Source organism: Cucurbita pepo, chromosome 11 (assembly GCF_057944985.1).
Source record: "Cucurbita pepo subsp. pepo isolate OVF chromosome 11, ASM5794498v1, whole genome shotgun sequence".
NCBI lineage: Eukaryota > Viridiplantae > Streptophyta > Magnoliopsida > Cucurbitales > Cucurbitaceae > Cucurbita > Cucurbita pepo.
This window is the reverse complement of record NC_141808.1, coordinates 1-21,566: the sequence shown is the minus strand read 5'-3', so window position 1 is coordinate 21,566 and position 21,566 is coordinate 1. Positions and strand designations below refer to the sequence as shown.

The following is a 21,566-nucleotide window of genomic DNA, read 5'->3' as shown; positions in this document are numbered from 1 at the left end:
ACAATTCAAAATGAATGGTTGTGTATATTAAATAAAATATAACTGGCAGCGCTTTCGCATTTTCCCAAAAAAGGAAGGAAAAAAGGAAAGAAAAGGAAAAATCTTAAAGTCTCCCATTTGATCGGTCGAAGAAACGTGAGGCATTCAGTCTGTGTGATCATGCGGTTGGAGGAGAATGGAAATGACAGCACACCACTGATAGAATGCCCACCAACCCAATGGAATCCAGATTTAGGAAGATACGCTCAAATATTAAATTTTGGGAATTCAATTACAAAGAGGTGAGAATGGAGGAAGCTAAAAATAGAAGAAGGGGTAAGAAGCTTAATCTGAAAACGGATCTTAAATCTTTCAAAACGTCACGCTGCAGTTGGAAACGTGTAACGGTCAAATCCGGCGCCGCGCATACGTTGTGAAGTCAACTTTCATGGCCACCGCCGTTGAAGTTGACGTATTTGGTTTCGATGCTTTTCACCCTCTACGTTACATTTACGCTCGATTCGGAGCTTTCTATGTTCATTTCCACTCCTCTCAGCCTCCTTCATCCTCATTCTCAAATTCACCTTCTTTTTACTCACATATTTAATTTCTTTGATTCATGTTTAATCTCTCTTAATTATACTCTTCTCTCCTTATTAACCCCCAACCACTGTAAAAAAAAAAAAAAAAAAAAAAAAAAGGATTTTTTCTACTACAATTCTATCAAAATTTCATACCACCGGGACAGTTACAAATTAGAAAATGAACCCAATGTGGCCTGGTGGGTTTGCATTCACTTCTGCTCTCTCTGCTTTCGAACCCGTAGTGTCTTTGCTTTGCTTCGCTTCAAATTATTCTTCTGGAGTGTTTTACGTGGGGATAGGAAGATGCAGTTTATTAGTTATTTAAATGCACCAGCGTAGATCAGTATTCTCCGCTTGTTTCTGTCACTTGGTTATCTGTTTATAATATTACTTGCGTTCATAAAATTTATGTTTTTCTATTTTTTCGTTTGATTTGGTTGCTAATAATTGTATCATAGGTTCAGCCAAAATTGTCCATATGTTTAGCCTGAAATAATAGTCCCTTTAGAAATGTTATTCGTCCCTTTAGAAATGTTATTGTGAGATTCCACGTTGGTGAGAGAGGGGAACGAAACATTCTTAAGGGTATGAAACCTCCCTCATACAAGCATTTTAAAAACTTTGAGAACAACCCTGAAACGAGATATGCTTAGCCTGAAATAATACGTCCCTTTAGAAATGTTATTCGTCCCTTTAGAAATGTTATTGTGAGATTCCACGTTGGTGGGGGATGGGAACGAGGGTATGGAAACCTCTCCCTAATACAAGCATTTTAAAAACTTTGAGAACAACCCTAAAAGAGAAAGTCCAAATAAGACAATATCTACGGACGGTGTGGGCACAAATGGTATCAGAGCTAGACATCGGATGGTGTACCAGCGAGAATGCTAACCCCAAGGAAAGTGGATTGTGATATCTGGTTGGAGAGGGGAACAAAACATTCTTACAAGAGTGTGGAAACATTTCTCTGGAGCGTTTTAAAAACCTTGAGGAAAAGTTCGAAAGAGAAAGCACAAAAGGATAATATCTGTTGGTGGTGGGCCTAGGCCGTTAAGTTATTGGCCTGCGTGTGTTGGTGGTGGGCCTAGGCCGTTAAGTTATTGGCCCGCCTGAATTGAATAGATGGATGTATTCCAAAATATGTAATTTGCTAATGGTTTTGTCCGTAGCTGAGGACAGGTCCACAGTTTAATTTGCATTTTCTTTTTGTCAGTTCACCTAAGTAGTTTGGATTGTCCTCTCTCTTGGGCAGTGGCGGATGTTCTTATTGGCCCTTCTTTGATGTGTATTGAATATTGTCACGACCCGAAATACATAATCTTCAAGCCGTGACTAACATGAAATATGATATGTAATGTATAAACGAGAAATTCAAGGAAAACATTTATTTCAAAAGAATTTCATTCATTTCGTAAAAAAAAAGTATCTTTACTAAAAGGACATAAGTGCCTAGGTAAAAACAAGAAAAGAAACATTAGAGACAAAGTGTACCATTCAGTAAACTAGACAAAGCCCCAGGACACGTTTCCTCTATGACAACCCACATCGATCAACGCGCCCTCTCTTGACTCGATGCCTCACGTACCTGAAAAAAAAAGGAGGTATAACAGGAATGAGTATAAAAATTATACTCAGTAAGCCACCTATTTGTAGGCTCTTGTCGCACTCTAAACTTAGCAAACAATCGCAGACTTTCCTTTGGCTCTAGAACAACTGATTCTGGTCTTATCTCATTAGGGCTCCCCCTTCGAACTTGTCCCTTCGGACTTCTTTGGTTCTTAGACCTTTTATTTATACCCCTAGAGTTCCTGTTATGCTAACCTGTGTTGGATTGGTGCCTTGCGAGTGGCTACCTCGGCATGGGTATGAGATTACCTGGGGTCTCGCCTAGGAAGTGAGCTGCAACCCCCTAGTCCCATGATAATCCCCCTGTATTCGGGAGGGCTACCTCCCCTATTCCATCCAGCTAAATGGTCAATTACGACGTGGGTATCCTGTTTCCCATACTAAACGACTATCGAGCAGTCGAGTCCTGATCAGGAACCCGCTCGTCCCCACGAAGCTATATCACCATCCACACACAAGTAGCCTAAGGGTACTCTAAAGGTGTTTCATGTGCCGTGATGGTCTGTTAAACTAATAGGGAAAGGTTAAGTCTATTCCTTGGTGGCTTGTCGCTCTAACCATAAATCTCTCGACTTAATCATAAAAGTGGCCATGAAAATTAAATGAGTATGTACATAACTATCCTCCAACATCATCAAACAATTTTCATGCAAAGTAAACATACAAGCTCAATGGGGTGATAACGTCCATTAACTCCCGTAGCGCAGATTTCACAAATTCTCATCCTCCTTTCAGCATAGAATATCCATATAATAATAAGCCAAAACTTAAAACATAACAACAATACTAAGGTAATTCTCATAATCATTCACATAATGCATCCTACTTTAATAATCAATTACCTACATATTGTCACGGGAAACTACGACCTAAGATAATTAAACTAGCATGCATACATCCCAAACGACTTCTACAAGTATTACTTCCTAGAATTCCGTGTGGTGACTTACCTGGATGATGTGTGCCCTTACACAGCGTTTCCACACAAACTTGGCATATCGAAAGGCGGTGATTTTTCCTCAATTAGATCCTATTTCATATAAAATGGGTTTAGGATTGGAATCAGGAGGAAAATAGGAAAACAGAAGTCGAACGGGCCAAAAATAAGATTACACGCGCCAGCCACGCGCCGGAGAGCAACCACTCGCAGGTTACACGCGCGAGTGTCACGCGCCCAGAGATTTCTGCAGTCGCGGGTTCGGTTCGGACGCAGTGGCTCGGGTGGACCGCGGGTCGTCGGTTCGGTTTGGTTCGCCGCGCGGGTCGGGTTGCGTTGCCGGCGACGCGTGTCGCAAAGAGGCTGGAGCCGCGTTTTCCCAGGCGGCGCTCGACGCGTGTTCGAAGGTGATTGGCGCACGCGGCCCTCTAGCTGATTGACACGTGGCACGCCGGCGGCATCTCTCCTAGCGGAGAATCAAGTTTTTCCGAGGTTCTCTCTATTTTCTATGTTTCGATTCTTAATCCAAACAGAAATGGTTTCTTCAACAAAGTTTTAGATCATCTATCAACCTAGTGCCAATATTTTTTTCTTGATTTTTGCTTAGTCATACGGGTGAGTTATGAGCGTCGGAAGGAGGTCCGGTAACATCCTTACCGTTCTTGGAAAGGTTCTCAGATCCGGACGTTTCGTCCGATTTCCTCACCAAATCAGCGGCAGATCTTCCCTGGATGAAGGTAGTAGACTTAAACATCCTACTCCTAAACAAAGATCTCAGATCTGGAAGGTATAGTTCGAAATCTTACCTTGCGGGTTTTCTTTCTGATCTTGACGAAAGAGGAGGAAACCTCAACACGAGTTCTTACTTCACTCCAAGAAGAACTCCAGAGAGCAGGTCTTAGTAGGAGATGGATTCCGTCGGCGACTCTCCGATGAAAAACTCCGGCTATTCAGTTTTCTCTCTCAATCCTTCTCTCTCACACTTTTCTTTTGCAGGAAGGACCTTCAAGACCCCTATAATGGGCTGAGGGGTAAAATGTCTATTTTGCCCCTCGGCCGTTTTTTTTTTTTTTTTAATACGTTACAAATATTTATTGAATTGGGCACGCTTTTTATATCTCTCTGTGAATTTCTCAGCTTGCTTAGTTGATGCTGATGTAATTTAACTCAACATTCATTTAGATCTATTGCCAACAATCAAATTTCTGGGTAGTTAGTAAATGGAGAACAAAATAGTTGAGAAGACCCCTTCTTGTGTTTTTTCGTTGAAGTGACATGAGTTCATATGAATATTGTTAAAATTGGTATTTGACTCTTTAGTTCAACATTCATTTAGATCTATTGCCATTCTCAATTTGCATGCGATTATCACATTCTTGCACACTCTCTATTGCTGGCTATGGCTTCAAATTCAAATGTGGAGCCTAGAAGTAAGAAATCCTGTGATATTTTCTTGGCCTGTAATAGATCTGTCTTACGGTGGTTATGGATGTGTTCTTACATCCTCTATTCAAACTTCAAAGAGGGGGAGTTTTGTGGAAGTCAATTTTTTGGGTAACTTTATGGGACATCTAGCTCAAGAGGAGTTGCATACATCTTTGGGATACATCTTTGAGATGGAAGGTCTAACAAGTATCTTAGTTAAAACAAATGTGGGTCTTCATTATAATCTTTCCTGCAAAATAAACAGGACAAATATGCTGTGAACATTATAATTTTTCCCCCTTAGCTGTATATCCACGTGTCACACTTCATATTGGCGATGGTAGTCAGCTATGCTTAGTTTTTTCTCCCTAGCCATGGACTTCTGCTTGGATTCTTCTTGCTTTTAAACGTTTACAGGAGTTGCATTTTTGAAGGCTGTCCCGAAGGGACTTATGATGCTATTATAGTGGATTCTTCTGATCCCATAGGTAAACTATCTGCCTGAGGGTATCTTTTCAAGTTGTAATTTTTTAGTGCATCTTCAGGTCCTGCACAACAGCTTTTTGAGAAGCCATCCATCTTTGAATCGGTAGCCAGAGCTCTTGGACCAGGAGGCGTTGTGTGTGCACTCGGGCAGAGTACATGGCTTCAGATGCACGTTATTGGAGACATAGTGGCAAACTGTCGCCAAGTATTCAAAGGCTCGGTAAATTATGCATGGACTACAGTTCCAACATATATCCTGGGCAAGCATTTCCAGATGATTATTAACTACTCTTTTCTGCTTATAGAGATAAGATGTGATCATCATATCTGGCTGCAACGTTTCCACAACTTTTGGCAAGAAGGTGTTGTTGATTCAATAGCAAAATGAGGATTGGTTTGGGTCTTCATTTTCAACCAAATGCCTTGTCTACCAACACATTTTACCACCACTAGAATTAGGCGTTTTATTAATTTCTCCGCCAGAACCAGACGACACCCTAGACAAGCTTAAGAGAAATCTATCTCAAGAATTATTAAGAATTATCAACCAGACTGATTTGCACCTTTTGTATAAACTTTACCAATATCAAGAATTATTAAGATAATACGTGAAAAAATAACTGTGGCCTAAAAAACGAAGGTCATCGTCACCCAGCACGCCAAATCTTTGTATATATTATTACACAAATACATAACACAGGAATAAAATATGGCTTCGACTTCAGTGTTGTCTGGTTCTAATATTTGTTTATGCATTTCAACAGCACAAACTTTAATATAAAAATAAGGAAAGGGCACGCCATTGCATGAGAATATATATATTATGTTATATGAAGTGGATAAGCTTTGATATATTATAATGGTGGGTTTCCATGTCACAAGCCATACATATATGACACTTGTCATTGATGATCAGGATTCACGAAGAAGGAATTTTATTTTAAGGAATCAATGTCCGAACACAATACAAAAACCAACCACCTCACTTTAAAAACAAGAATAAAAAATAAAACCCATATGAGATCCACGTCAAAAAATTAGTTCACCAAATCAACATTAATAATATGTTTGTCTATTGAACTCATAAGATATAAATGTCTACACAATCAATAGACTACAAAAATTCAGTTAATCAAAAGCGTCTCCCTCTCAACATTGCTTAGCATAACAACAAAATTAAATCAACATTATTGGGGTTTTGTCGAGTTCCCCGATGAGAATTGTCGGTGAGAAATGTGTGTGTGAGAGAGGTTTGATGGAGAGAGGAGGAAGAACAAAGAAGATGAGGGAAAAGCTTAGTCAACTTTGTTCAAAATTCAAACTACGGATATGACTACTAATATTATGAATCCATCTAAAACTGACGCTTTAGTTCTCTCTTACCTTGCATACATATGTGTTCCCTTTTTTTGAACTAAAAAAAGAATAGAAAAAATGTGTTCTCTCTTACCTTACATACATATGTGTTCCCTTTTTTTGAACTAAAAAAAGAATAGAAAAAATGTAATTCTTTAATTAATACAGTAATTCCTATGGTAAAAATTGAAGCTTGAAATGAGTAATTATGTTCTCTCCTACTGTCAAAAACATAATTACTCAATCAATCGCATAATAAAGATTATTTATTAGATATGAGTTTAGTTGATCTCACAAGAATTTGGAAGTTACGTCAGCTTCCATCCACTCAATTCGCTCGCTCCAATTCCCATTAGAAGGTTTCCAGAATTCATAGCAGTCGGGCCAACTTCTTAGGGACCTCAAAACTTGATTACCCTCGCTCTAAAACCTCTAAACCATCCTCCCGCTGTGTCTTTTCGTGTTTGCCTTTTCTGCCTTGTCTGAATTCGTGGTGGTTCACCTGCTTTTCTATTTTCAATTAAAACCCACGTTTATTATCTCATCTCTTTTCCAAACATTTTCCCCTCCTTTTTAAATAAATCTCTCTCCATATTGATTGATATTCACGTTCCTTGCTGCATTCGCCTAACTTCGTATCTCAACAATTCGGTATTCTCTCCAACCATGGTCTTGTTCAAATTTTGAGCCCTCTGCTTATGGATCTGGAAACTGGGGTTTATCCCAAGTATGCTAAGGTGAGCTAAAAATCTCTCAACTCTGCATTAATTCCTAATCTCCACAGTTTCTGAATGAGAATCCATCTTAGTTTCTAATTTACCCTCCCTTTAATTGCAGAAGGATTCATGGAAGACAGTTCTGACTCTAGCTTTTCAGAGTCTTGGGGTCGTCTATGGTGATTTAAGCACCTCACCTCTATACGTGTATAGGAACACTTTTGCTGAAGAAGACATTGAACACTCGAAGACCAACGAAGAGATTTACGGCGTTTTGTCATTCATTTTCTGGACCCTTACCATTGTCCCTTTGCTCAAATATGTATTTATTGTGCTCAAAGCAGACGATAATGGCGAGGGAGGGACTTTTGCTCTCTACTCATTGTTGTGTCGACACGCCCGAGTCGGCTGGTTGCCCAATGTTCAAGCGGCAGACGAGGAGCTGGCTGAGTACAAGAAAGAAACCATAATTTTGCCACCCAAAAAAAGCTTTGCATCTAAGCTGAAATCCACGTTAGAATCGCATAAGGTATTGCAGACACTTTTGCTCATTCTGGCTTTGATCGGGACGTGTATGGTAATTGGCGACGGCATCTTAACGCCTGCTATTTCTGGTATTTATGGCATTCCCTTTCTGGGTTGTGAGTTTAAGAAACAAACAAACAAACGACGTAGGGTATTCGTTTGTAACTAATTGGTCTTGTTTTGGACTGTCGTAGTTTTTTCTGCTGTCTCTGGACTGGAGTTCACGATGTCAAAACAGCATCATAAATGTAAGATTTAAAACCTTGCTCCATTTTTGGATCATCATCACTTTGTTTGCCATTGAACCAGTGGTTGAATGTGTTATAGTATTAATGTAATTAATTTTACCATAATCCATCTGCTCAAGCTTTTGGTTTGATTGGTGTTGAACATGATATTAGAGCTTTGAACCCTTGCTAATATTGATTTTCACTTGCTGGCCTTTTATACATTTCTAAGCTCACAAGAGAGGGGGAATGTTAAAATCTTGATATAATTAAATTTGTTAAAACACAACAGCTTTAAAACTTTGAGTTTATTGGCGATTTAACAGAAAGATGGTGACGAATTTCGCTCTGTTGGATTCATCTCTGACAAAGTAAAAGCTTGTTGATTTTACAGTGTATTTGATTTTGAATTCCAATGTATCGTGAAGGTTTCCTTCTTTTGGAAAATTTTGTTAGTGCCTGAAGTACCTACTGTTGAAGGGTCACTAGTAGATACATGTATGTAGTGACCCTTCAACACCTACTGCAGCCGTGCATCTATAAAATGTTATTCGAAGTTCATTAGAACATGCTTGATCCAGGCAAGAGTTCCTTTTCAAACGTTGATATTATCGCAGATGTGGAAGTTCCAGCTGCGTGCATCATACTCATAGGCTTGTTCGCCCTTCAACATTATGGAACGCACAGGGTTGGGTTCTTGTTTGCTCCTATAGTTACAACATGGCTTCTGTGCATTAGTGCAATTGGTTTATACAACATCATTCACTGGAATCCTCATGTTTATCAAGCACTTTCTCCTTATCATATGTTCCTATTCTTGAAGAAAACAAGGAGAGGAGGTTGGATGTCACTAGGAGGGATTCTACTTTGTATAACTGGTAACCAATGGTGATACAATTTTTGAAATTCATCCTTTCAGAGGCAGAATGTTCCGTTAGTTTATGAAATGTTGTTCGACTCTTCCAGGTTCAGAAGCCATGTTTGCTGATCTTGGACACTTTTCACAATCATCCATCCAGGTAACTGGGTATCTCTGGTTTGGTTTCAGATTTTGAAGAATCATACGTATTGGCGTTTGGTTTTAAAATGAATCCTGATTGAGATCTATATTGGTCTTGTTTGAAAAAAAGAAATATTCTCGTAATGACTGTATCTGAGCAAGTTCATCTTCAATCTGTATGTAATTGTTCGTGTAAATCTCTGATCTGAAGAAGCTTCCTTTGTCAAATAATTTGTGACAGATTGCATTTAGCTTTATGGTGTATCCATCTTTGGTTTTAGCTTATATGGGGCAGGCTGCGTATCTATCTCAACATCATTCGATACCAAATGATTATCGAATTGGATTCTATATATCTGTTCCAGGTACTTTTAGTTACTTTACATGATATTTATGTAATATGGTTGCTTCCAGCTGATCTGATCTGATCTTAGGTGCTTCTTATTTATTGTCCAGAGAAGTTACGTTGGCCTGTTCTGGTAATTGCCATCCTTGCTGCTGTAGTAGGAAGCCAGGCCATCATCACTGGAACTTTCTCGATTATTAAGCAATGCTCTGCTTTGAATTGCTTCCCCAGAGTCAAAATAGTCCATACATCATCTAAAATTCATGGTCAAATTTATATCCCTGAGATTAATTGGATCCTGATGCTTTTATGCTTAGCCGTTACAATTGGTTTCAGAGATACAAAACGTTTGGGTAATGCATCAGGTATGAAACCACAATTAATGATTGCTGGGTGTTGCCTCTTCTTGGAGATACACTTGGTTCCATGATTTTAAGGCTAAATGAGCGTGCTGGTTTTATATATTTATTTGTTTCGGTGAAACAGGCTTGGCAGTAATCACGGTGATGTTGGTGACGACCTGTTTAATGTCGTTGGTCATTGTGATTTGCTGGCACCAGAGTGTTGTCCTAGCAATTTGCTTTGTGGTCTTCTTTGGGTCAATTGAAGCCATGTATTTTTCAGCTTCTCTCATTAAGTTTCTAGAAGGAGCATGGGTTCCCATTGTGCTTGCCGTGGTCTTCATGATTATTATGTATGTGTGGCACTATGGAACGCTGAAGAAGTATGAATTTGATTTTCAAAATAAGGTCTCAATGAATTGGTTGCTTAGTGTGGGATCCAGTCTAGGTATTGTCCGAGTCCGCGGGATTGGCATTGTGCACACTGAACTTGTCTCAGGGCTTCCAGCAATGTTTTCACACTTCGTGACCAACCTTCCTGCGTTCCACCAGGTGGTGGTTTTTCTTTGCATCAAGTCTGTTCCAGTCCCACATGTTAAACCTGAAGAGCGGTTCCTAGTTGGTCGAATTGGAGCCCGTGAGTACAGGTTGTACAGGTGCGTTGTGCGATATGGATACAGAGATGTGCACAAGGATGACACCGAGTTTGAAAAAGATCTTGTATGTAGTATAGCTGAGTTTATAAGATCACAGAAGGTGGAATCCAGTGGTTGCAATGCTAATGCAGAGGATGATATTTGGAAGGAAAATGAGAGAATGACAGTAGTTGGAATGTGCTGTACGCATAGAGACGGAATTCAAATGCAAGAGGATGGTGATGAAGAGTTGGGGGAGACGTCTGAGCATAGGGAAATAATGTCACCACGACGTCGGAATTGTATCGTCCGGGCACCCAGGAAAAGGGTGAGGTTTATTGTGCCGGAGAGTCCAAAAGTTGAGGCAACAGCAATGGAGGAACTGCAGGAGTTGATGGAAGCAAGGGAAGCAGGAGTTGCTTACATATTGGGTCAGGCGCATACTAAAGCAAAGCAAGGATCCAGCATGCTACGAAAGCTTATAATTAATTATGGGTATGAATTGTTAAGGAGGAATAGCAGGGGACCCAGTTACCCCCTCAATTTACCTCATGCGTCTACTCTTGAGGTAGGAATGTTGTACCATCTCTGAAAACCCACACCCACACCCACACCCACACCCACACCCACCTAAAATCTCTATTAATTGTACATCTTGTATCATCTTACTCGCTAAATCTTTACACTTGTATATACCTTGTTTGAGTTTTCAATCTCGTCCTTTCCAACTACCATTTAATTCTTATGTTGCCCCACCCAATGATACCTCATAAGAACCCGACCATTCTCAAATAAATGTACATTATCTTGTAGATTGTAAATAAATATTTAAGAAGAAAGTGTTTAGAAATATTTTACCCTTGCCTTAGGCTCAAAGTGATTTAAGAGAATTGTTTTAGATAAAGAACAAGTCCTATCGTGTCAGAACCTATTATAATTATTTTTCTAGTATATATTTGAATGGAGATTTAACAACTTTTCCCGTTTCAAATCTCTTTTCCAAAGCTGCACAGGGGAAAAATGGTGGGTAATGTCAACAATGTAAATAGAACTATAGACATGCATGCATGTCATAGCAGCTAAAATTCTTGATTTTGACAATGATAGCGATAAGGCGGCGAGATGGAAGTGCTGGTCTCATCCACATATAACTCTTGGTCAATCTCTTCCTTGGCCACCTTTTCCATGGATATGGACTGTAATTGCCTCTGTTGTAGTGGCAGTGATGACTGTGAGCTGAGCGGCAGCGGCAGCGGCAAAGGCACCACCGAAGGTAGCTTTGAAAGGAGAGCCTCAAGGCTGCTCATGGAGGGAGTTACTCTGATCAATTGATGGTTCAAGTACGAGTGGCCATCGTAAAGCTCATATCCAGGGTTTGCTCCTCCTCTTCCAGAGAATTGCCATATATCTGACTCGCCAAACCCATCGACCAGCTTGATAGGACATACCGACGACGACGGATGTGGCAAAAGCACACCCGGAATCCTTTCTATATAGTGGAATTTCTTTCTTAAAAATACCACACAGCTCAAATCTTCAACCACCTTTAATATGTAGTGAACAGGAAAGTAAGTACATATATGTTACTAACAAATTAGAATCAGACTGGCAATCATTAATTTTTATCCCTCAAATTGTGTAAATATATAGTTTATAAGTAGAGAGAGAACCTTGTGAATAGCTCCTAATTGAACAACTCCTTCCCGAACCGCTATAAGAGCTATGGTCTGCAACACAATGGGTTTAATTAGCAAGACCAATTAAGGGTGTCAGAAATATTCGATCTAACTAACCTCCTGGTTTGGTCAACTATACCTTTATGCCCGACTGAAACTGCGCCTCCCAAGTTCTAGGTTGCTGTAAAATCATGCATGATTCTTTTAGTTACTTGAAGAGGCACAAAATGGGAAATTAATAAACAACACAACAACAGAGATGGTTAATTAAAATAATTAGTACTATGTCAGCTGAGTGGTTATTGTGCCACGACGACGACGACGACAACAAGCTTATTTCTTGATCATTTGGTTCACTGTAAATCCACTTATGACTATGATCGGCCGCGACTTTTCCGATTAAACTGTGAATGGTAAAAGAATTAGAAGAAATTGATTGAATTGGTTTGAATTTGTTACAACAACTTACCCTTCTCCGTAACTATAGATCTCATGCGACATCTTAAAGAAGAGATCTGGTTGAAGTCCCTGACAATTGGCAATATAGCTGGCTGACGATGAAGTGGCGGCGAAGTTGCAGAAACCATCTTCCCAGACTAGTATCCTGCCATTTCTCAACGTTTAGACATATAATTAAAAATTAAGTGCGCACATAAACTGCAGTGTGTACCAGTTTCTTCTGTTCCCTCTTGATCTGTCATTGTTGGATGATGGAAGTCCCACATCGACTAATTTAGGGAATGATCATGGGTTTATAAGTGAGGAATGCTAACTCCATTGGTATGAGGCCTTTTGGGGAAGCCCAAAGCAAAGCCATGAGAGCTTATGCTCAAAGTGGACAATATCATACCATTGTGGAGAGTCGTGTTCGTCTAACATGGTATCAGAGCCATGCCCTAAACTTAGTCGTGCCAATAAATTGGTAAATCCTCAAATCCTCAAATATCGAACAAAGAACTCCTAAAGAAAAGGAGTCAAGCCCCTCCTCGAAGGCAGTCAAAAATGACTAAGACTCCAAAGGAGTCGAGCCTCGATTAAGGGGAGGCGCACTTTGTTCGAGGGGAGGTGTTGGATGATGGAAGTCCCACATCGACTAATTTAGGGAATGATCATGGGTTTATAAGTGAGGAATGCTAACTCCATTGGTATGAGGCCTTTTGGGGAAGCCCAAAGCAAAGCCATGAGAGCTTATGCTCAAAGTGGACAATATCATACCATTGTGGAGAGTCGTGTTCGTCTAACAGTCATAACCGCCTTGAGCATCCCATCTGCTATGAACACCAATGCAAGTAATGCATTTTATTATATTAATTAGGATACTAAAAGTGGAAGCCATTGGTTTTGGGCTTACTTGGGTGGAGGGTAATTTCTTGGCAGTATCCTCCAAAACACCGCATAAACCCACTGAGAGTTTTCATGGACGCACAGACTTCTCAACGTATGTTGAAGAAGATGACTCACAGCTAATGGGCTTACAACATGTTCTTCCATCACACTTGCAAACCTTAATTACTCTCTTTATCTCTCATAGACAGCAAAAATCAAACAACCCAACCTCCTTTATATAACCAAATCTCTCTCTCTCTCTCTCTCTCTCTCTCTCTCATAGAAACTCACACACACACACACACACACAAAACAAATGAATTATTAGATTATACTGTATAGTAGTCTTTATTGATTTCCAACATTCGTATCCCCCTCTATCTATAATCCTAAGTCCAGCTAACAGTTAAATATTACTCTTTAACTAACTGATAGCAGAAACACAGTTTTCTGGACTTTGTAAGTGTTTAAAAAAATATTTTAAAGTAAAAAACCTGAACAAATTACCATAATCATTAATTAAGTTGTTTGTTTCCTAATTATTAATTTGGTGACGCATGTAGACTTGACGTTTTTAAGGAGACACAGGTTCATTCAGTAGTTGGTCTCATGCATACTTAAGGAAATGTATTGGGAAGCTGTGTTAATGGTAAATTTGGGTGATATTCCAGCGTAAGCGCCAACAACTTCCCCAATGAATGATGAGCAAGGCAACCCCCCCCACTGCTTTTCATTTACCCAGCCTGACAAAACAAAAGTTTGTCAGCCATTTATTTTGTCCCTTTGACTATCCCCATCACTCTATTTCCTCCTTTTAAGAAATCATATATTAGATTGAAAAATGGGAATATCTACTCTCTTCACCCAAAATACGTAGTTTTACTTAATTATCACTCAATTAAGCTTACTTTCAACCCTTTACGGAGATTAATCGGAGTATCCTTTTTTGTCATATCTCTTGAACTAAAAATGGAGTAAATCAATATATCATCCTTAATGCCTTATGCCTTAAAAAAATTATTTTTTTGGGAGCTTATCTAATAATTTAAAGGTTCTTATTTAATAATGTATACATTTATATATTATATCTTGTATAATATATAATAACGTATACATATGCACCAGACTCTCCCATTCTTTCCCATGTCGTATTTGTTTGTTTTTAAAATGCTTTTATATTGCTGTGGAATGTTCGGATACATCGTATTTATAATTTATAACTTAAATCAGCGTAAATATTATATCATTATAGTGTATTTTGTTTGAGTGATTGAAATGCCTTGTCTAATAAGTACAATCATTTCATTTCCATTATTGTAAATTAAGTCTCACATAAAAATTTAAAAATAGAATCTGAAAAGTAATTGTAAAAATAACTAAAGTTTGAAGATAAGCTCATGATTTAGTTGTTAAAACTGATGCAAAATCTTGGTTTCCAAAATACAAAGAAAATGAAACATGATTGGTTTTTAAAAGATTTAAAAAGGGAGAAGAAAATTGGAGATAAAAGATAAGGTTGGGCGGTTTGGGGACATGAAAATATAGTGGAATTTTAACTTGCACCAAGAAAAACTCCAGGATACATCACGTGAAGGCATTATTGGTGACCATATTGGTGTACAAAAGCTAGTGGACCTGTCCATAAAGCCAACAGGAGAAAAGGGAAAATGAGAAATAATGGAAAGAAAAACACTTGCCTTTTAAGTACTGTAACCTAACATTTCACTGCAAAAAATGCAACCCCTTTCACCAGCTCCAGTCCTTGACTCCCTGCTGCTGCAATCTCGCTGTTTTCTTCGCCCCCAACAAAACCAAAATTTCATGCTTGTAACTATTACTCAGTAATTGCACCAAAATTTTATTTTCTAATAAACTTTTGTTTAAATATATGTGTCAATCTTGAGGTGGGTTTTAAATGAAAACATGTGTCAATTAATCAAAATTGAAAATTACACAAATTATAATAAAAAAAATATTTATTGTAACTCATTTTTTGGCCACATTTTTTTTTCTTCACCGTTTAGTCTTAATACAATCTCTAGTAAATATAGTTTAGGGTTTAGGGTTTGGGTTTGGGGTTTGGGGTTTGGGGTTTAGGGTTTAGGGTTTAGGGTTTAGGGTTTAGGGTTTAGGGTTTAGGGTTTAGGGTTTAGGGTTTAGGGTTTAGGGTTTAGGGTTTAGGGTTTAGGGTTTAGGGTTTAGGGTTTAGGGTTTAGGGTTTAGGGTTTAGGGTTTAGGGTTTAGGGTTTAGGGTTTAGGGTTTAGGGTTTAGGGTTTAGGGTTTAGGGTTTAGGGTTTAGGGTTTAGGGTTTAGGGTTTAGGGTTTAGGGTTTAGGGTTTAGGGTTTAGGGTTTAGGGTTTAGGGTTTAGGGTTTAGGGTTTAGGGTTTAGGGTTTAGGGTTTAGGGTTTAGGGTTTAGGGTTTAGGGTTTAGGGTTTAGGGTTTAGGGTTTAGGGTTTAGGGTTTAGGGTTTAGGGTTTAGGGTTTAGGGTTTAGGGTTTAGGGTTTAGGGTTTAGGGTTTAGGGTTTAGGGTTTAGGGTTTAGGGTTTAGGGTTTAGGGTTTAGGGTTTAGGGTTTAGGGTTTAGGGTTTAGGGTTTAGGGTTTAGGGTTTAGGGTTTAGGGTTTAGGGTTTAGGGTTTAGGGTTTAGGGTTTAGGGTTTAGGGTTTAGGGTTTAGGGTTTAGGGTTTAGGGTTTAGGGTTTAGGGTTTAGGGTTTAGGGTTTAGGGTTTAGGGTTTAGGGTTTAGGGTTTAGGGTTTAGGGTTTAGGGTTTAGGGTTTAGGGTTTAGGGTTTAGGGTTTAGGGTTTAGGGTTTAGGGTTTAGGGTTTAGGGTTTAGGGTTTAGGGTTTAGGGTTTAGGGTTTAGGGTTTAGGGTTTAGGGTTTAGGGTTTAGGGTTTAGGGTTTAGGGTTTAGGGTTTAGGGTTTAGGGTTTAGGGTTTAGGGTTTAGGGTTTAGGGTTTAGGGTTTAGGGTTTAGGGTTTAGGGTTTAGGGTTTAGGGTTTAGGGTTTAGGGTTTAGGGTTTAGGGTTTAGGGTTTAGGGTTTAGGGTTTAGGGTTTAGGGTTTAGGGTTTAGGGTTTAGGGTTTAGGGTTTAGGGTTTAGGGTTTAGGGTTTAGGGTTTAGGGTTTAGGGTTTAGGGTTTAGGGTTTAGGGTTTAGGGTTTAGGGTTTAGGGTTTAGGGTTTAGGGTTTAGGGTTTAGGGTTTAGGGTTTAGGGTTTAGGGTTTAGGGTTTAGGGTTTAGGGTTTAGGGTTTAGGGTTTAGGGTTTAGGGTTTAGGGTTTAGGGTTTAGGGTTTAGGGTTTAGGGTTTAGGGTTTAGGGTTTAGGGTTTAGGGTTTAGGGTTTAGGGTTTAGGGTTTAGGGTTTAGGGTTTAGGGTTTAGGGTTTAGGGTTTAGGGTTTAGGGTTTAGGGTTTAGGGTTTAGGGTTTAGGGTTTAGGGTTTAGGGTTTAGGGTTTAGGGTTTAGGGTTTAGGGTTTAGGGTTTAGGGTTTAGGGTTTAGGGTTTAGGGTTTAGGGTTTAGGGTTTAGGGTTTAGGGTTTAGGGTTTAGGGTTTAGGGTTTAGGGTTTAGGGTTTAGGGTTTAGGGTTTAGGGTTTAGGGTTTAGGGTTTAGGGTTTAGGGTTTAGGGTTTAGGGTTTAGGGTTTAGGGTTTAGGGTTTAGGGTTTAGGGTTTAGGGTTTAGGGTTTAGGGTTTAGGGTTTAGGGTTTAGGGTTTAGGGTTTAGGGTTTAGGGTTTAGGGTTTAGGGTTTAGGGTTTAGGGTTTAGGGTTTAGGGTTTAGGGTTTAGGGTTTAGGGTTTAGGGTTTAGGGTTTAGGGTTTAGGGTTTAGGGTTTAGGGTTTAGGGTTTAGGGTTTAGGGTTTAGGGTTTAGGGTTTAGGGTTTAGGGTTTAGGGTTTAGGGTTTAGGGTTTAGGGTTTAGGGTTTAGGGTTTAGGGTTTAGGGTTTAGGGTTTAGGGTTTAGGGTTTAGGGTTTAGGGTTTAGGGTTTAGGGTTTAGGGTTTAGGGTTTAGGGTTTAGGGTTTAGGGTTTAGGGTTTAGGGTTTAGGGTTTAGGGTTTAGGGTTTAGGGTTTAGGGTTTAGGGTTTAGGGTTTAGGGTTTAGGGTTTAGGGTTTAGGGTTTAGGGTTTAGGGTTTAGGGTTTAGGGTTTAGGGTTTAGGGTTTAGGGTTTAGGGTTTAGGGTTTAGGGTTTAGGGTTTAGGGTTTAGGGTTTAGGGTTTAGGGTTTAGGGTTTAGGGTTTAGGGTTTAGGGTTTAGGGTTTAGGGTTTAGGGTTTAGGGTTTAGGGTTTAGGGTTTAGGGTTTAGGGTTTAGGGTTTAGGGTTTAGGGTTTAGGGTTTAGGGTTTAGGGTTTAGGGTTTAGGGTTTAGGGTTTAGGGTTTAGGGTTTAGGGTTTAGGGTTTAGGGTTTAGGGTTTAGGGTTTAGGGTTTAGGGTTTAGGGTTTAGGGTTTAGGGTTTAGGGTTTAGGGTTTAGGGTTTAGGGTTTAGGGTTTAGGGTTTAGGGTTTAGGGTTTAGGGTTTAGGGTTTAGGGTTTAGGGTTTAGGGTTTAGGGTTTAGGGTTTAGGGTTTAGGGTTTAGGGTTTAGGGTTTAGGGTTTAGGGTTTAGGGTTTAGGGTTTAGGGTTTAGGGTTTAGGGTTTAGGGTTTAGGGTTTAGGGTTTAGGGTTTAGGGTTTAGGGTTTAGGGTTTAGGGTTTAGGGTTTAGGGTTTAGGGTTTAGGGTTTAGGGTTTAGGGTTTAGGGTTTAGGGTTTAGGGTTTAGGGTTTAGGGTTTAGGGTTTAGGGTTTAGGGTTTAGGGTTTAGGGTTTAGGGTTTAGGGTTTAGGGTTTAGGGTTTAGGGTTTAGGGTTTAGGGTTTAGGGTTTAGGGTTTAGGGTTTAGGGTTTAGGGTTTAGGGTTTAGGGTTTAGGGTTTAGGGTTTAGGGTTTAGGGTTTAGGGTTTAGGGTTTAGGGTTTAGGGTTTAGGGTTTAGGGTTTAGGGTTTAGGGTTTAGGGTTTAGGGTTTAGGGTTTAGGGTTTAGGGTTTAGGGTTTAGGGTTTAGGGTTTAGGGTTTAGGGTTTAGGGTTTAGGGTTTAGGGTTTAGGGTTTAGGGTTTAGGGTTTAGGGTTTAGGGTTTAGGGTTTAGGGTTTAGGGTTTAGGGTTTAGGGTTTAGGGTTTAGGGTTTAGGGTTTAGGGTTTAGGGTTTAGGGTTTAGGGTTTAGGGTTTAGGGTTTAGGGTTTAGGGTTTAGGGTTTAGGGTTTAGGGTTTAGGGTTTAGGGTTTAGGGTTTAGGGTTTAGGGTTTAGGGTTTAGGGTTTAGGGTTTAGGGTTTAGGGTTTAGGGTTTAGGGTTTAGGGTTTAGGGTTTAGGGTTTAGGGTTTAGGGTTTAGGGTTTAGGGTTTAGGGTTTAGGGTTTAGGGTTTAGGGTTTAGGGTTTAGGGTTTAGGGTTTAGGGTTTAGGGTTTAGGGTTTAGGGTTTAGGGTTTAGGGTTTAGGGTTTAGGGTTTAGGGTTTAGGGTTTAGGGTTTAGGGTTTAGGGTTTAGGGTTTAGGGTTTAGGGTTTAGGGTTTAGGGTTTAGGGTTTAGGGTTTAGGGTTTAGGGTTTAGGGTTTAGGGTTTAGGGTTTAGGGTTTAGGGTTTAGGGTTTAGGGTTTAGGGTTTAGGGTTTAGGGTTTAGGGTTTAGGGTTTAGGGTTTAGGGTTTAGGGTTTAGGGTTTAGGGTTTAGGGTTTAGGGTTTAGGGTTTAGGGTTTAGGGTTTAGGGTTTAGGGTTTAGGGTTTAGGGTTTAGGGTTTAGGGTTTAGGGTTTAGGGTTTAGGGTTTAGGGTTTAGGGTTTAGGGTTTAGGGTTTAGGGTTTAGGGTTTAGGGTTTAGGGTTTAGGGTTTAGGGTTTAGGGTTTAGGGTTTAGGGTTTAGGGTTTAGGGTTTAGGGTTTAGGGTTTAGGGTTTAGGGTTTAGGGTTTAGGGTTTAGGGTTTAGGGTTTAGGGTTTAGGGTTTAGGGTTTAGGGTTTAGGGTTTAGGGTTTAGGGTTTAGGGTTTAGGGTTTAGGGTTTAGGGTTTAGGGTTTAGGGTTTAGGGTTTAGGGTTTAGGGTTTAGGGTTTAGGGTTTAGGGTTTAGGGTTTAGGGTTTAGGGTTTAGGGTTTAGGGTTTAGGGTTTAGGGTTTAGGGTTTAGGGTTTAGGGTTTAGGGTTTAGGGTTTAGGGTTTAGGGTTTAGGGTTTAGGGTTTAGGGTTTAGGGTTTAGGGTTTAGGGTTTAGGGTTTAGGGTTTAGGGTTTAGGGTTTAGGGTTTAGGGTTTAGGGTTTAGGGTTTAGGGTTTAGGGTTTAGGGTTTAGGGTTTAGGGTTTAGGGTTTAGGGTTTAGGGTTTAGGGTTTAGGGTTTAGGGTTTAGGGTTTAGGGTTTAGGGTTTAGGGTTTAGGGTTTAGGGTTTAGGGTTTAGGGTTTAGGGTTTAGGGTTTAGGGTTTAGGGTTTAGGGTTTAGGGTTTAGGGTTTAGGGTTTAGGGTTTAGGGTTTAGGGTTTAGGGTTTAGGGTTTAGGGTTTAGGGTTTAGGGTTTAGGGTTTAGGGTTTAGGGTTTAGGGTTTAGGGTTTAGGGTTTAGGGTTTAGGGTTTAGGGTTTAGGGTTTAGGGTTTAGGGTTTAGGGTTTAGGGTTTAGGGTTTAGGGTTTAGGGTTTAGGGTTTAGGGTTTAGGGTTTAGGGTTTAGGGTTTAGGGTTTAGGGTTTAGGGTTTAGGGTTTAGGGTTTAGGGTTTAGGGTTTAGGGTTTAGGGTTTAGGGTTTAGGGTTTAGGGTTTAGGGTTTAGGGTTTAGGGTTTAGGGTTTAGGGTTTAGGGTTTAGGGTTTAGGGTTTAGGGTTTAGGGTTTAGGGTTTAGGGTTTAGGGTTTAGGGTTTAGGGTTTAGGGTTTAGGGTTTAGGGTTTAGGGTTTAGGGTTTAGGGTTTAGGGTTTAGGGTTTAGGGTTTAGGGTTTAGGGTTTAGGGTTTAGGGTTTAGGGTTTAGGGTTTAGGGTTTAGGGTTTAGGGTTTAGGGTTTAGGGTTTAGGGTTTAGGGTTTAGGGTTTAGGGTTTAGGGTTTAGGGTTTAGGGTTTAGGGTTTAGGGTTTAGGGTTTAGGGTTTAGGGTTTAGGGTTTAGGGTTTAGGGTTTAGGGTTTAGGGTTTAGGGTTTAGGGTTTAGGGTTTAGGGTTTAGGGTTTAGGGTTTAGGGTTTAGGGTTTAGGGTTTAGGGTTTAGGGTTTAGGGTTTAGGGTTTAGGGTTTAGGGTTTAGGGTTTAGGGTTTAGGGTTTAGGGTTTAGGGTTTAGGGTTTAGGGTTTAGGGTTTAGGGTTTAGGGTTTAGGGTTTAGGGTTTAGGGTTTAGGGTTTAGGGTTTAGGGTTTAGGGTTTAGGGTTTAGGGTTTAGGGTTTAGGGTTTAGGGTTTAGGGTTTAGGGTTTAGGGTTTAGGGTTTAGGGTTTAGGGTTTAGGGTTTAGGGTTTAGGGTTTAGGGTTTAGGGTTTAGGGTTTAGGGTTTAGGGTTTAGGGTTTAGGGTTTAGGGTTTAGGGTTTAGGGTTTAGGGTTTAGGGTTTAGGGTTTAGGGTTTAGGGTTTAGGGTTTAGGGTTTAGGGTTTAGGGTTTAGGGTTTAGGGTTTAGGGTTTAGGGTTTAGGGTTTAGGGTTTAGGGTTTAGGGTTTAGGGTTTAGGGTTTAGGGTTTAGGGTTTAGGGTTTAGGGTTTAGGGTTTAGGGTTTAGGGTTTAGGGTTTAGGGTTTAGGGTTTAGGGTTTAGGGTTTAGGGTTTAGGGTTTAGGGTTTAGGGTTTAGGGTTTAGGGTTTAGGGTTTAGGGTTTAGGGTTTAGGGTTTAGGGTTTAGGGTTTAGGGTTTAGGGTTTAGGGTTTAGGGTTTAGGGTTTAGGGTTTAGGGTTTAGGGTTTAGGGTTTAGGGTTTAGGGTTTAGGGTTTAGGGTTTAGGGTTTAGGGTTTAGGGTTTAGGGTTTAGGGTTTAGGGTTTAGGGTTTAGGGTTTAGGGTTTAGGGTTTAGGGTTTAGGGTTTAGGGTTTAGGGTTTAGGGTTTAGGGTTTAGGGTTTAGGGTTTAGGGTTTAGGGTTTAGGGTTTAGGGTTTAGGGTTTAGGGTTTAGGGTTTAGGGTTTAGGGTTTAGGGTTTAGGGTTTAGGGTTTAGGGTTTAGGGTTTAGGGTTTAGGGTTTAGGGTTTAGGGTTTAGGGTTTAGGGTTTAGGGTTTAGGGTTTAGGGTTTAGGGGTTTAGGGTTTAGGGTTTAGGGTTTAGGGTTTAGGGTTTAGGGTTTAGGGTTTAGGGTTTAGGGTTTAGGGTTTAGGGTTTAGGGTTTAGGGTTTAGGGTTTAGGGTTTAGGGTTTAGGGTTTAGGGTTTAGGGTTTAGGGTTTAGGGTTTAGGGTTTAGGGTT

The 21,566-nt window shown here is 40.0% G+C and overlaps 2 protein-coding genes and 2 long non-coding RNA genes across 6 annotated transcripts; 2 read left to right on the top strand and 2 right to left on the bottom strand.

The window, feature by feature from the left end:
• Positions 1-1,946: 1,946 nt before the first annotated feature.
• LOC111805924 (uncharacterized) lies at positions 1,947-4,090 on the bottom strand. 2 transcript variants are annotated; one of them, XR_015422931.1, is made up of 3 exons: positions 3,933-4,090; positions 3,140-3,853; positions 1,947-2,148 (listed from the first exon to the last, which is right to left on the bottom strand). It is a non-coding gene; the product is annotated as an uncharacterized LOC111805924 (long non-coding RNA). The 2 variants fall into 2 exon arrangements; XR_015422930.1 differs by having other exon boundaries at positions 1,947-3,853; positions 3,933-4,089.
• A 196-nt stretch (positions 4,091-4,286) lies between these two features.
• On the top strand, positions 4,287-5,761 carry LOC111805923 (uncharacterized). Its single transcript, XR_002816719.2, has 2 exons — positions 4,287-5,257; positions 5,343-5,761. It is a non-coding gene; the product is annotated as an uncharacterized LOC111805923 (long non-coding RNA).
• Positions 5,762-6,698: 937 nt separating this feature from the next.
• LOC111805720 (potassium transporter 6) lies at positions 6,699-10,896 on the top strand. Its single transcript, XM_023690924.2, has 8 exons — positions 6,699-7,130; positions 7,231-7,723; positions 7,829-7,882; positions 8,479-8,739; positions 8,828-8,880; positions 9,103-9,226; positions 9,318-9,572; positions 9,694-10,896. Exons 1-8 carry the CDS (start codon positions 7,092-7,094, stop codon positions 10,773-10,775), a joined length of 2,361 nt encoding a protein of 786 aa, XP_023546692.2. The 5' UTR covers positions 6,699-7,091; the 3' UTR covers positions 10,776-10,896.
• Positions 10,897-11,102: 206 nt separating this feature from the next.
• Positions 11,103-13,545, bottom strand: LOC111805721 (protein RICE SALT SENSITIVE 3). 2 transcript variants are annotated; one of them, XM_023690925.2, is made up of 8 exons: positions 13,211-13,545; positions 13,108-13,130; positions 12,530-12,560; positions 12,329-12,463; positions 12,143-12,263; positions 11,999-12,040; positions 11,854-11,910; positions 11,103-11,727 (listed from the first exon to the last, which is right to left on the bottom strand). In XM_023690925.2, the coding sequence occupies exons 1-8, from the start codon at positions 13,348-13,350 to the stop codon at positions 11,263-11,265; spliced, it is 1,014 nt and encodes a 337-aa protein (XP_023546693.2). In that variant the 5' UTR covers positions 13,351-13,545; the 3' UTR covers positions 11,103-11,262. The 2 variants fall into 2 exon arrangements, with proteins under 2 accessions (XP_023546693.2, XP_023546694.2); XM_023690926.2 differs by having other exon boundaries at positions 13,108-13,127; positions 13,211-13,541.
• Positions 13,546-21,566: the final 8,021 nt, after the last annotated feature.

Excerpts from the sequence above, each read along its gene's own strand:
- LOC111805720 (XM_023690924.2), top strand. The coding sequence starts at position 7,092 with ATGGATCTGGAAACTGGGGTTTATCCCAAGTATGCTAAG. Across the intron at positions 8,740-8,827 it reads GATTCTACTTTGTATAACTG|GTTCAGAAGCCATGTTTGCT; the intron begins GTAACCAATGGT and ends CGACTCTTCCAG. Across the intron at positions 8,881-9,102 it reads TTTCACAATCATCCATCCAG|ATTGCATTTAGCTTTATGGT; the intron begins GTAACTGGGTAT and ends AATTTGTGACAG.
- LOC111805721 (XM_023690925.2), bottom strand. The coding sequence starts at position 13,350 with ATGGAAGAACATGTTGTAAGCCCATTAGCTGTGAGTCATCTTCTTCAA. Across the intron at positions 12,464-12,529 it reads AGAGGGAACAGAAGAAACTG|GATACTAGTCTGGGAAGATG; the intron begins GTACACACTGCA and ends GAGAAATGGCAG. Across the intron at positions 12,264-12,328 it reads ATCTATAGTTACGGAGAAGG|TTTAATCGGAAAAGTCGCGG; the intron begins GTAAGTTGTTGT and ends TACCATTCACAG.